Source organism: Meles meles, chromosome 18 (genome assembly GCF_922984935.1).
Source record: "Meles meles chromosome 18, mMelMel3.1 paternal haplotype, whole genome shotgun sequence".
Lineage (NCBI taxonomy): Eukaryota > Metazoa > Chordata > Mammalia > Carnivora > Mustelidae > Meles > Meles meles.
Window position 1 is genome coordinate 29,138,498 of NC_060083.1, and position 15,199 is coordinate 29,153,696.

At 34.8% G+C, this 15,199-nt stretch overlaps 1 protein-coding gene across 7 annotated transcripts in view; it reads left to right on the plus strand.

The window, feature by feature from the left end:
* BCAS3 (BCAS3 microtubule associated cell migration factor) overlaps positions 1–15,199 on the plus strand; it is a 611,032-nt gene that overhangs the window by 275,481 nt on the left and 320,352 nt on the right. For all 7 annotated transcript variants that reach the window (XM_045984131.1, XM_045984134.1, XM_045984132.1 and 4 more), the window contains one exon: positions 7,873–8,023. In XM_045984131.1, coding sequence (XP_045840087.1) covers positions 7,873–8,023 — 151 coding nt within the window. The remainder of the gene's footprint in view (positions 1–7,872; positions 8,024–15,199) is intronic.

Here is a 15,199-nt window from a genome sequence, read left to right on the forward strand (position 1 = left end):
GCTACCATTAGCTACAGTTTGGTAGTTCTCCCTCTGTGCTGAATCCATGATTTTTTTTTCATTTTATTTATTTATTTATTTTTTTCCCTTTTTATTAATTTTTTCAGCGTAACAGTATTCATTCTTTTTGCACAACACCCAGTGCTCCATGCAAAATGTGCCCTCCCCATCACCCACCACCTGTTCCCCCAACCTCCCACCCCTGACCCTTCAAAACCCTCAGGTTGTTTTTCAGAGTCCATAGTCTCTTATGGTTCGCCGCTATGGACATTGGGGAGGGGAGGCGAACCATAAGAGACTATGGACTCTCATTTTATTTATTTTTTTCAGCGTTACAGTATTCATTGTTTTTGCACAACACCCAGTGCTCCATGCAAAACGTGCCCTCCCTATTACCCACCACCTGTTCCCCCAACCTCCCACCCCTGACCCTTCAAAACCCTCAGGTTGTTTTTCAGAGTCCATAGTCTCTTATGGTTCGCCTCCCCTCCCTAATGTCCATAGCCCTCTCCCCCTCTCCCAGTCCCACCTCCCCCCAGCAAACCCCAGTGATGTTTTAAATGTGAATGTCTTTCAGAGACACGGGGAGTAACTTCTTTGACATCAGCTGTAGCAGCTTCTTTCTAGATATGTCTCCTGAGGTGAGGGAAACAAAAGCAGAAATGAACTATTAGAACTACATCAAAATAAAAAGCTTCTGCACAGCCGAGGAAACAGCAAAACTAAAAGGCAACATCTGGAATGGGAGAAGATATTTGCAAATGACAATATGATAAAGGGTTAGTATCCAAAATTTATAAAGGACTTATGAAACTCAGCACCCAAAAACCAAATAATCCAATTTAAAAAGGGTCAGAAGACATGAGTAGATATTTTTCCAAACAATAAGTAGGACAACAGACACATGAAAAGATGGTCAGTATCACTTATCATCAGGGAAATACACATCAGAACTACAATGAGATATCACATCACACTTGTTAGAATGGCTAAAATCAATACCACAGGAGACAACACATATTGTTGAGGATGTGGAAAAAAGGGGAATCCTCTTGCACTCTTGGTGGGAATGCAAATTGATGCAGCCACTCTGGAATACAGTATGGAGGTTTCTCAAAAAGCTAAAAATAGAACCACCCTACTGTCCAGTAATAGTACTAGTAGGTATTTACCCAAAGAATACAAAAATGCAATTCAAAGGGATACATGCACTCTTATGTTTATAGCAGCATTATCTATAATAGCCAAATTATGGAGACAGCCTAAGTGTCCATCAATTGATAAATGCATAAAGAAGATGAATCGTTGAATACTACATCAGAAACTAATGATGGTACTATATGCTGGCTAACTGAACATAATAAAATAATAATAAAAGATGTGATATATATACAATGGAATATTAATCAGCCATAAAAAAGAATGCACTCTTGTCTTTGCACCACATGCATGGTGCAAGAGAATATTTTGCTAAACAAAATAAGTCAGAGAAAGGCAAATATATGATTTAATTCATATGTGGAATTTAAGAAATAAAACACATGAGCAAAAGGAAAAGAAAAAAGAGAAAGAGGCAAATTAAGAAACAGACTTTTAACTGTAGGGATAAACTAATGGTTACCAGAGAGAGGGTGTGCAGTCAAATGCTCTACCACTGAGCTATACCCCCCCAGAGAGAGGGTGTGAAGGGATGTTTAAATAGATGGTGGGTTTTAAGGAGGGCACTTGTGATGAGCACTGGGTAATGTGTGGAAATACTGAATCATTATATTGTACACCTGAAACTAATATTACACTATATGTTAACTAACAGGAATATAAATAAAAAGTTAAAAAAGAGAAAAAAAGTTAATGTCTTTTAGGATGTCATTTAGAAATAAGATATTCATCAGGATCTTTTGGCAGGTATTGTTTTTCTTTTAATGTATATATAAATTTGTCTCCTTAATTCAAATTAGTAAAAAATAGTGTGTTTACTGTTGCTGTTATTTATAAAATACCATATTTATTGTTAACCACAGAACCAGGACAGGTGACTCTTATAAGAAGTCAAGAATAATGATTTGAAAATAACATTGGGTCAATCAGATGTTTTTTGTATGGAAGAGTTGTGGAATTATAAACACGGGAGTCATTATTATAACATGGAGAGTGTGGAAATTTTTCTGTAAAGTTTCTGTGTAAGTGAATTATTAAGAATCACTCTAGATTTACAGTTATAAAGAAAATGTGGTATTGGTGAAAGAATCGACACATGATCAATGGAACAAAATCTAGAATTAGATCCATGCAGATATGTTCAGTTGATTTTTGACAAAGTTGAAAAGGCAATTCAATAGAGAAAGAACCATCTTTTTAATGGTGATGAAACAAGTGGATGTCCAATTTCAAAGCAATGAACCTCAACTCATACCTCAGTCCATATACAAAAATTAACTCAAAGTGAATCACTCTTGCCACTTCTATTCAAAATTTTACTGGCAGTTGTAACTAGGGCTTTTAGGCAGTAAAAAAAAATGGAAATCATCTGGATTGGAAAGGAAGAAGCAAAACTTTCTTCTTTGGGGATGACATGATAATGTACATAGAAAATCATAAGGAATCCACAAAAAACCCGAGATAAGCAAGTTCAGCAAAGTTATAGGATATACAAGATCAATCTACAAAAATTAATCGTATTTCTCTACATTGGCAATAAATAATCTGAAAAGTACAATTAAGAAAACTCTTTTTACAAGTCACAAAAAAATAGGAATAAATTTAACCAAAGATGTATAAAACTTGTACCCAGAAATCCACAAACTAATGTGCAAAGAAATGAAAGAATACCTACATCAATGAAAAGGCATCTCAAGTTCTTGGCTTGGAAGACATAATACTGTTAAGATGGCAGTAGTTCCTTAGGTATCTGCAGACTCATTGGAATCCCAATCAAAATCCTAGCTGGCATTTTTGCAGAGAATGACAAGTTATAGGTGGAAGCAGCAAGTTTTGTTGGATTTAATGACCCCTTGAAGAAGGGCATCAAACCACTGGCTATCTCTAAACAGAAAAGAAATTTAATATGAATTTTCCCTATTCTTTTCCTATCTTTAGTCCCTCTGAAAAACCATTATTTACTGTTACAAAGATGCTTCACTATCATTATTCTTCCTTGGAAAAGGTGACTGAACAGGGGTTCTCAGAGTTTTTTAAAATTGAAGTACTGTCTGTAGTAGTCTGTCTGTATTTGGGCAGATCTTTGTGTAATGTTTATTTTAGAAGTTATAAGTTATTTAGAAATCTAATTCCCAAGATTCAAAACATGGAAATTCAGAAAAACAAGCAAAATCACCTAAAATTTCTAATTCTGTGTGGCTTTTATCTGAAGAGGACTTTGACAATGTAATAACAATTTCTGCCTTTACATTTCATACCCTACTCTCTGTGAAATTTGTAACTTACTTGAATTTTGTAGCTATAGGCCACAAGGTGGTGACACCAAATAATACAGAAATACCAAATGCCCAAGTGGGTGCTTCTATTCCAGAATATAGTATATTCTGTTTTGATATGCTGGTCTCTCTCTCTCTCTCTTTTTTTTTCAGTGATTGTATGTGGTTTCTATTTGTGTTAAGAAAAATTGGTCTAACACTTCTGCTCAACAAAATTTAGCTCAAAAATTGTCATTTGGCCAACATATCAGTTAAATAGAAAGAATTACAGAGATTATAGATCCTGCCTTGCCTCAGGCTTTCAGGTATCATAATACTGAAATAATAGACATTATCAGTTATATTTTGAGGGCACTGATTAAAAAAAAAATAGAAAAAGTATCCTAAGCCCCTACTTGTAAAGTTGTGATAAAATTCATTCACTTAAGCTTTGGAGATTGTTGTTTTATTAGCTTTCATTTGCTTCATTTCATTTCATTGATACATAAAAAATCGTATCTCATACCTTCAGGAAATTAACTGTATCATATATAAATCACATAAATATAAATACGTATATAAATATATATATATAAATTTAAAAATAAAGCTTAAAAATTTTTCGATTGAATTTTTTGATCTGGGGTTAGGCAGATAGTTTATCAGTTCAACACCGCATATATGAAACAAATTCATGAGTGGACTTTATCGGGAAAAAAATCTTTTGCTTATTGAAGATCTATAAAAGAATGAGAAGACAAGTTACAGGGTGATAGAAAATATTTGAAAATTGTATATCTTCCAAAAGGCTTACGTCCAGAATATATAAAGAACTTTTAAAATGTGAGAGTAAAATCTATAAATAATTCCTTATATTTGTAGCCATTTGATTTTTATCAAGGGTGCCAGGACAATCCCTTGAGGTGGGAAGGGATAGTCTTTTCAACAGATGGTGCTGGAACAAGTGGATATCCAACATTCAAAAAAAAATGACAGTGAACCCCTACCTCACACCATTTATTATTATTTTTTAAAGATTTAATTTATTTATTTGACAGGGAGATAAGCAGCGAGAGAGGCAACACAAGCAGGGGGAGTAGGAGAGGGAGAAGCAGGCTTTCTGCTGAGCAGGGAACCCAATGCGAGTTTCAGTCCCGGAATCCTGGTATCATTACCCGAGCCAAAGGCAGACACATAACGTCTGAGCCACCCAGGCACTCCTGCCTCACACCATTTATAACAATTAATTCAAAATGGATCAGAGACCTAAATGTCAGAGATAAGAATAAAAAACTCTTAGAACAAAACATAGGCATAAATCTTTGTGTCCCTGCATTTGACAATGAGTTCTTAGATCTGAGAACAAAAGCAAAAGCAACTAAAGAATAAATAGATACAGTAGACTCAGTGAAAATTAAAAACTTTTATGCTTCAAAGCAGACCATGAAGAAAGTGAGAAGATAACACGTGGAATGGGAGAAAAATATTTGTAAATCATATATTTGACAAGGAACTTGTATCCAGAGAAGATGATGAACGCTTATCATTGAACAATGAAAAGACGATCCAATTTTTAAATGGGCAAATGTTTTGGATTGACATTTCTCCAAGGAAGATCTACAAATTACCAAAATGCACATGAGAAAGATGCTTAACATCCTTAGTAGTTAAGGAAGTGCAAATCAAAACTACAATGAGATACCACTTCGTACCTACTAGGATGGCTAAAATAAAAGAGACAATAGCAAGTACTGTTGAAGATGTGGAGAAGCTGGAGACCTCATACATTGGTGCAGCGACAGATTGGCAGTTCCTCACAATGTTAAATATGGACCTAACAATTCCATTCCTAGGTATACAAACCCAAGAAAACCGAAAACACATGTCTCCATAAAAAACCTGTGCACTTTATTATGTTCATAGACACATTAATCATAATAGCCTAAAAGTGGAAACAACTCATTCATCAACTGATAAATGGATAAATAAAATGTGGTATATCCATGCAATGAAATGCTATTTGGTTATAAAAAAAAGAATGAACTGGGGTGCCTGGGTGGCTCAGTGGTTTAAGCCGCTGCCTTCAGCTCAGGTCATGATCTCAGGGTCCTGGGATCGAGTCCCGCATCGGGCTCTCTGCTCGGCAGGGAGCCTGCTTCCCTCTCACTCTCTCTGCCTGCCTCTCTGCCTACTTGTGATCTCTCTCTGTCAAATAAATAAATAAAATCTTTAAAAAAAAAAAAGAATGAACTGATATATGGCACAATATGGATGAACCTTGAAAAGATACTGAATTAAAGAAGCAATCACAAAAGGCCGCATTGTATGATTCCATTTCTGAAGTATCCAGAATAGGCAAATCCATAGAAACAGAAAGGAGATTCTGGTTGTCAAAGGCTGAGGGGTGGACTAAAGGAGGAGGAATTGCTAATGGGTATGGGCTTTCTTTTTGGGTGATAAAAATGTTCTGAAATTTGGTAGTGGTCATGGTTGTGCTACTCTATATCCTAAACATAGAATTATATTCTTTAGAACAGTGACTTTCGCAGGGTGCCTGGGTGGCTCAGTGGGTTAAAGCCTCTGCCTTCGGCTCAGGTCATGATCCCAGGGTCCTGGGATCGAGCTCCACATCGGGCTCTCCGCTCAGCGGGGAGCCTGCTTCCTCCTCTCTCTCTGCCTGCTTCTCTGCCTACTTGTGATCTCTGTCAAATAAATAAATAAAATCTTTAAAAAAAAAAAAGAACAGTGACTTTTGCAATATATGAATTATAGCTCAACAAAAAATATTAATACAGTTCTTAAAATGGGCAAAAGATTTGAGCACTTTATCAGAAAAGAAATATGGATGAAAATAAATGCATGAACAAAAAAAGTGCTAAACATTATTGTGCATTAGAGAAATCCAAATAAAAACCAGAATAGTGAAAATAAAAAGAGTAACAATACCAAATGATGGTGAGGATATGAAAGATCTGGAAATACCATACTTCACTGGTGAGAATGCGGTCTCAATTATGATACCTATGCAAACATTCATTTACTATGACCAGCAATTCCATTTCCAGATGATTTATCCAAAAAGGAAATTTGTATTCATACAAAACCCGTACATAAATGTTTACAGTACTTTTATTTGTAATAGCCAAAAGCTGGAAACAGATGCCCTTTTACCAGTGACAAGATAAACAAATGAACTAGTTCCATATAATAGGATCATATGCAAGAATAAATGAAACAAGATGGGATTGGGAGGGAGACAAACCATAAATGACTCTTAATCTCACAAAACAAACTGGGGGTTGCTGGGGGGAGGTGGGATTGGGAGAGGGGGAGCGGGCTATGGACATTGGGGAGGGGAGGCGAACCATAAGAGACTATGGACTCTGAAAAACAACCTGAGGGTTTTGAAGGGTCAGGGGTGGGAGGTTGGGGGAACAGGTGGTGGGTGATGGGGAGGGCACGTTTTGCATGGAGCACTGGGTGTTGTGCAAAAAGAATGAATACTGTTACGCTGAAAAAATTAATAAAAAGGGAAAAAAAAAGAATTGACAAAAAAAAAAGAATAAAAAGGAAAGATCTCTTGATACTTTCAGGAAAATATAAAGTAGATGAATCTCAGATGCTTATTGGCAAGTGAAAGAAAGTGGACCCAATAAGCTCTGTGATTTCATTTATAGGACAGTCTGGAAAATACAAAACCATGGAGAGGGAGAAAAGATAACTACATAGGAGAAGTTTAGCTTCCTGGTGAGCTGAGAGCAATTACTCCCTTTGTGGATCAGATTTTATTTCACAGATGAGTTTGTTTTTCCTGGTTATTAGTGAGCCATCATGACTCTTTTTATTTTTTATATTAATGCCCAGCATAAAATAAAGGGAAGTGTTGATTTGATGTTTTAAAATTTTATGGTGTGGTGTGGTAGATATTGAGAAGAAGGTGATGTTTTTGCCCATGACTTTTGTTAGTCTCATCCATACTGCCTTTGGATACTCATCTTATGACTCACATTTCTTTCACCCTCCCAGGCTTCACAGGCTGCTGTGGCTGGAGTATTATACCCATGTATTCTCAAACCTGTTCAGAGAAATGCTCCATGCCTTCTTTAGATTACTTTTACATCTTCCTGTTGTGTTTTCTTTTGCGATCCTATATTTCTTCATAACACCAAAAAATTATAATTAAATTTTATACTGATTATTTGTATAACCATTTAACATCTATCCAATTCGGTATCTTCCATTCCTCTCCCCACAAAGACCAAAGTCTCTGTTTATAATAAGCCATACTTGGTGTTACTAGTATCCTTTATTTATCTATTTTTTCCTATCCATATAACCATGATTCTTTTGGAATCAGTTCTGCCTTTGATAATTTTCTTAAATGATTAGTGGGGTGAGTGCAAACCCCATCAGAGAAGATGTCCCTTGGTGATGCTTTTCTTTGTTTTTCTTTCTATAGGGAAACTAAACAGCCAAGACTCCTACAATAACTTTGCCAACAACAATCCTGGCAACCCCCGACTCTCTCCTCTCCCCAGCTTGATGGTACTGATGCCTCTTGCACAAATCAAGCAGCCAATGACATTGGGGACCATCACCAAACGAACAGGGTAAGACCTTAGGCTTGATACTTTTTAAAAGAGCTGTTTCAGAGGATTGGATACATAAAAATAAAATGGACATTTCCTTTAGGTGGTTTAATTACGCTCTTTATTTCCAGCCACACGAAACTTTAATGGCAGCGGATTAAGTACAAAGTATAGAGCATGCACAAACATACCTGAATACAACCATGTACATATATATCTGTAGCAAAAACAAAGTAGTGACAAGTTGTGAAAACTAGTATTGGCTAATAAAAACCAGACCCATCTCCTCAGGCTTACACTTGCTGCCTCTTGGTTTTGTCTGGAAGTAGTGTCAGTTTCTTGCTTTTGTGGACAAAATCCATTATGATCTGGATTTATAATGACTCCCAAATTTTAACTGGTCCAAACACTAAGGAAAGAACTTCAGATGACAACTGTGTTTCTAATATGTAAGAAACCACCTGTATTATGGTATAGTTTACATATAATAATCTGTCATAGTGTCAGTTCGATATGATGTTATGGGTAGTTTTCAAAAGCCAGAGTCCTAAGATTTGGGCTTTACTCATGATTGGTCATTAACATCCTCAAAGATATTTAATGACTCGCTTGATGTGTCTGTGCTTATCTTAGGTGTTTAAAAATTTTAATTGCTATTGGCTATGAATATAAAATTATCACTTCTTTGGGTTCCTGAAAGTAAAGTGTGATATCTAAGATATCATTAGATGGTCAATTGTGTGATGACTCTGAAATTCCATTTTGTACCAGAAAATATATATGTCTATAGGCAAATTCCCTATATCATCAATAAGCAATCCTGAGGTTTAACCTAATTTGAAATGAACAACTGTTTTAAATTTTGTATTCACGTAGTCCAGAGAAAACCCAATCCTGGCTTCAAATAGTCTTCAGGGTCTTTCCAACAAAAGGAATAGAGTAAATTACTTGACTGTTATATGAAAAGGTCTTAAGATTTTTGTGCTGGGTGGTAAAGTGTTTGTAGAAGTCACTTTTGTGAGGAGAAATACTCATTCTCAGGAATAAGGCTTTGGAGCTCCAGATTTCACCATGGCACAGAAATGGACCCTTTATGTAGTGGAGCGGTATTTGTATACAAATATGATCTTACTGCTGAATGCAGGAATAAAATTGAGTTTGTCGCATGTTAAGAGTTGGGTGGAAGGAAAAATAGAGCAAACCTAGGCCCCAAATCGGACATGTTATGATATAGATCATTTGGCCTGTATTCCTTTCTTTTTAAATTGGTTTCAGCTTTTTAACTCTTTATGTTAAGTAATTTAAGTAGAATTTTGACTTTCCTTTCCTCTTAGTTTCTTTATTTTAAAATAAGTAAGCGTAGCCATGAGTAAGAAAGACATTATGAACTTATATTTAACAATTAGCTCATTTTTTCCTTGTATGATGTTACTCTTTGGGATGCAAAATCAAATAAAAATTGGATAAATCTTGAATCATAATACTTTTTTTACTCATAGAATTCAGTATGTAATTTTACCTTCTTGAATCAACTGAGCATTGTACAATTCCTGCAAAGTACTTATGAGTTGTTGCTTTTTTTTTTTTTTTACTTATGAGTTTTTATGTGTGTTTCCTGAATCTATGTCAGAGAACACTCAAAATTGTTCTTCTTGAATTTAATTCTAGCTTTGTTTCTGGTGTTTGTTGTTTTTAAAACTTAAGAGCTATGCTGTTTTTATAATGCAAAGAATTAGCTTTCTTTTACAAATAAGCTTTTCCATATATATATAAGCTTAATCAAATAAGCTTTTCCATATATATATATATATATAAAAGCTTATTCAAATAAGCTTTTCCATGTATATAGATATCTATCTAAGATAGTGATTGAAGTTCTATTTATGAAATCCTATGATGTTAGAATTTAATTCAATATATTTGTGGGGAGGAGTGGAAACTAAGTCTACTTTTGTATATATTTGAAATTTTCCACTGTGAAAACGTAGTCTCTCACCTAGTCTTTCACACTGTCCCTTGCTGTTCTCTCTGGCCTTAGATGGGCAGAAACTAGTAATCATCTGGTGTCTCCTTCTGCTTCATACTTTATGAACTTAGATAAATTTTGAGTTTCCTTGTCTTTTTAAAAAGAATATGACATTTCTAGAGTATGTATATTATGCCCCCTTATAGACAAGTTAGTAATTACTTATTAATGAAATCAATTATATCAATTTGAGTTACATATTTTGAAATTAATATTAGTTCAAAATACCACATTGTTCTCTTGGCCATTTATCTCAATTCTCAGATCTTTTTGTTTTTGCTGAGTTTTTGAATTCTTTTTAGCATGTCCTATGCTGAAGTGTTTAAAGAGAATAATATTTGTCCCATAATGAATACTTGGTTTGTAATTTTTAAAATCTTCACATAGATTGAGGTTTACAAAAAAAGTTACAAGACAAGTAAAAGGAATTCCTATATACTCAGATTTCCCAAATGTTAACAGTCTATCCTTTTTGCCTTATCATTCACATTTGTTCATTCTGCCCACTTGTGTACAGACACACAACCCCCTCCCCATATTTTTCTTAAATTGTTTCAAAGTAATTTGTAGACTTAGTAACCCTTATTCCTACAAATTTCAATATATAAATTCTAAAGACAAGGATATCCTCTTCTGAAACCATAGTATAGGTATCAAAAGAAGAGATTTTAAAATTCACTGTTAGGTTTTTAAATTGTAGTTGTTGTCTTTAATAAGTTCTCTATTCATGCCAGAGCCTTTAGTGCACCACAAATTACCCCACCTACTCTTTCCCCCTTCACCTATAATTCTTTTTTCCCCATTCCTCCCTATTCTTTCTATTCTATTCTATTCTATTCTATTCTATTCTATTCTATTCTATTCTATTCTTTCTCTCGCTTCCTATTAACACAGATCATAGTGACCTATAAACACTTTGATGATAGTATTTGTAACTTATAGTTGGCTATTGCTAGATTATAAGACTTCGTACCCTTTAGCCACTTTCTGAAGGATTTGTTGATTGTATCCAGAAATTGCTATAGGGGACTTTCCTTATAATTCTTTCACTCTAAGTCACCCCATCGTTTGGTTATAGAATTTTGAGAATACAGTTTGTGGTTTTATTATCCTAAATTAGATCATTTTCATGGAAATACATGTATTTTGCCTTATGAAAAGTAATATTTGTTTCATGAGAATATAATATATTCCCTTAATTTTTGTTTTTGATATATGCTGAGATTTGAACCAAATCCCATGCATTTCATGTCATTAGATTTCATCTCATTAGATTTTAAAGGCTATATTTATTTCATTTTTATTAAAACTTTTTTACTATGACCAATTCTCATTCTGCAGTCAGATAATTTGCATTATTTCCATTAAATTTCATTGTATTTACTGAGAATTTTGATTGCCATATTAAGGTCACTAGACTGATGAGCAAATAGGCTTTTCGTATTCCAGGTCTCTTTTTGTTCTGGAAATTTCAGCTTAACTCTAACTTTGCTTCTATGCCATGCCTTTGCTAGCATTTAAAAAAAAAATTAACAAGGAATATTTGACATGGATTATGTAGAAATACAACACAGAGCTGACTCATTTATAGACGTGTAAATTCTGTGACTTCCAACATACCTGATAATGTATCTAATAAAATTATGTACCTACCTCGGTTAGATCAGCATTTATTTATTCCATGTCCTAGATATTTGGCATAAAGGCAAAATAAGCATAAACATTTGTATTTCTAGCACAGAGATTTCTAAGGATTGCCTAGGATCCTATATTTAAATATTCAAATTGAGATGGAAGCCTCAGTTCAAACCTTGAGGGGATAAAACGTGTGCTTACCATATTTCACATCTGCCTTCTTATTTTTGGAAATATATATCCCTGGAAGCCTGTGCAGTGTCAGGGACCATCTGTCTTACTCCAAGACATGCACAAGGCCAGTAGGACTACAAATGGCAAAAGACAGATGTATTTTCACCTTCATGTTCTGTACCTTGAAGCAGCACTTGGAGGAAATAAGGCCTATTTTGGCAACAGCTGTTGCTTAACCTGACTATACAGTATACACAGATGAAGCCAAAAGAAGTGCTAGAAATCATTTAGTTCAACACTCATTTAAACAGAATCCAGTTTCTTCCAGTCTAAGACTGGAGGATTGGAAAGATCTCCATCATGTTTTTATGATATATAAATAAGAGTAGGTCTCATCTAGTAAAGTGAAACTAGGTGCTAAGAAATTGCATTATTTTGGAGTGTTAAGTATTTATAGTAGGGATTTATTAAGCAGCATTTGATAGATGTTTGGCTGAGTTAATGAATCAAGCAAGTGATAAAAATTTTTTTGACTGCTTCCTATGTAAAATTTTACTAAGTAGATAATTTTTCATCAGTATGCTTAATTTTATGTACATTAAATCTTAAGTTATTAATATATATGCCTCATTGTTAAGTCACAGAGAGCAGTAAATTTTGAAAAGATCAGAGTGATTTCATGGGAATGAAAAATGCAGGCATTGGTAATGAAGTCACTTGCTTGCTCTTAACTGACCGTTTTTAGTGAAATAATGAGATGATCTTTTGCCTTTCCTAAGTTTCCTTTTTCTTAAATGGAGCAGCTTCTGTTCCTTTTCCCTATCCCCATCTTTATACTTATTCATTTCTCTGGGAGCAATTTGAAGTGGGTATTAGAAACCTTGGGCGCAACTCTGTAGAAATAAGTTAGGTCAGATAGGGGAAGGTTGTTGACGTAGGAATCTGATGCCCTGACTTCTCATTTGGTTCTGGTACCTATTACCAGTGTGTCCTACGTAAGCGTCTTCATGTGAAGAATACAAGTTTATATGTACGGATTATGATCTTTCAGCTATATACTATATAAGTTCCCACCAGGCCTAATTAACCTAATTTCTAAGCCTTATTCACTGTCCTTGGCTAGTGCTGAATAAGAGCTTCATTAGGAAAACATAGGTGATTGTTCTTATTTAGAAATGGAAACATTTCATAGCATTTATTTGATTACCTCTACTTGAAATTTGTAGACTAAATTTGGAATGAAGCTTGCTAAGCAGGTAAATGACATCGGGATATAGTAGACCTTGAAGAAAGGTCTATTCCGTCTTTTTCTAATTCAGTTAGGTCTTCCTTGACTTATCTACACAGTTTGGCCTGAGCCCCAAACCTTATAGGGGAAGCTCCGAGAATTAAACAGGAAGAATTTGGAGAAAGATTCACCAGGTAGAGTAGTGGATCATAATTCTCCACTTTCCAGCCCTGTCTCATGTAGGTGTTAGTTTTGGATAGCTAAGCTATAAATCTTTGGTCCCAGGTATAAAATAATGGACAGTGTATTTTCATTAGGATGGATATGGATAGATCTGCATATACAATATATACTCACCATAGTTTGGGTTTACAATTTTGTACTCCATCATTAGAGTACTTAAAGTCCACCTATGCTTTGCCTATGTTTACTTACAGATGTTTGTTCCACTTTGCCATAAATCCTTGGATTTTGTAGTTTTTGAATGAAGCCTACTATTAAAAATCAGCAGGTGTAACTTTCTACAGAAATTTGAAAGTCTGTGCTACTCTAGTCTCTTTTCTGTGACATCTGGCAGAATTTAAACATTATGTAATGTTTTTCTAATGAAAATCTTGAGTTTGTAATTTAAATTTGCATGTTGAGTATTTCTTAAATTAGGTAGTGTAGCTGTCTGTTTCAGCTCCAGTTTTCCCTACAAATCACTAATTTGAGAGCCAGCAGTGCTACTCTTTAGTAGGGAGTGATTAAAATTAAATGAATGAAAATTTAAAAGTAACACTTGAAAAAAATGACACAAGGACTCATTTGCTCATATGCATGTGGGAATTGTGTGTCCATTTCAGTAGCTGCTTATGGGGGTCCACAAAATATAGCAGAGTCATTAAAATTCCTAGAATATATTGGTAGAGAATAGGGTTTCCCTTTATAATTTTACACATTGTGTTATATAGCATTTCCTCTATTTTTTGGTGGTTAGTACATTTAATATTTATATGGGCTTATTCATTTTTCAGTTTTATTGAGAAATAATTGACATACATTTTATATAAGTTTAAAGTATATAGCTTGATGGTTTGGTTTGCATATGTTGTGGAGCGATTACCACAATGGTTTAGCTAATATCCATCTTCTTTGGATACAATAAAAAGAAAAGAAAGATGCAAGGACAAAAGCAAAACACTTTTTCCTTGCTATGAGAACTCTTAGGATTTACTCTCTTTATAGCTTCCTGTATTTCATACAACAGGGTTAGCTATAGTCATCATGTTGTACATCACATCTCTAGTCCTTTTTTATCCTATAACTGGAAGTGCGTACCTTTTGATACCTTCCTCCAGTTCCCCCTTCTTCCACCCTGTGCATCTGGTAACAAGTGTGATCTCTTTTTCTATGAGTTTGTTTGTTCCACATATAAATGAGATAATATAGTATTTGTCTTTCTTTAATGTTTTTCGCTTAGCATATTGCCTTCAAGGTCTTTCCATATTGTTTCAAATGATTGGATTTCTTCATTTTTCATGGCTGGATAATATTCCACTGCATGTGTGTATGTGTGCCTGTGTGTGTGTGTGTGTGTGTGTGTGTGTGTGTGTGTGTATCACATTTTTATCCACCGTCCATCAGTGGACACTCAGGTTGTTTCCATGTCCTGGCTATGGAAAATAAGGCTATGAACATCAGTGTGCATATCTTTTTGTGTTCGTGTTTTTATTTCCTTTGGGTAGATTCCCAGAAGTGGAATTGCTGGATCATAGGGTAGTTCTATTTTTAATTTTTTGAGAATCCTCCTTACTATTTTCTATAGCAGCAGCACCAGTTTATAGTCCCACCAACAATGCACAAGGGTTCCCTTTTCTCCATATGCATGGCCGCATTGTTATCTCTTTTTGATGATGGCTGTGCTAACAACAGGTATGAGGCGGTATCTCATTGTGCTTTTAATTTGCACCTCCCTAATCACTACTGGTGTTGAGCACCTTTTCATGAACCTGTTGGCCTTTTGTATATCTTATATATAATGTTTATTCAAGTCATTTGCCCGTTTTTAAATTGGGTTATTTGGGTTTTTTGCCTTTGAGTGCATGTGGTTCTTTATATATCTTGGATATTAACCCCTTAACACATGGTTTGT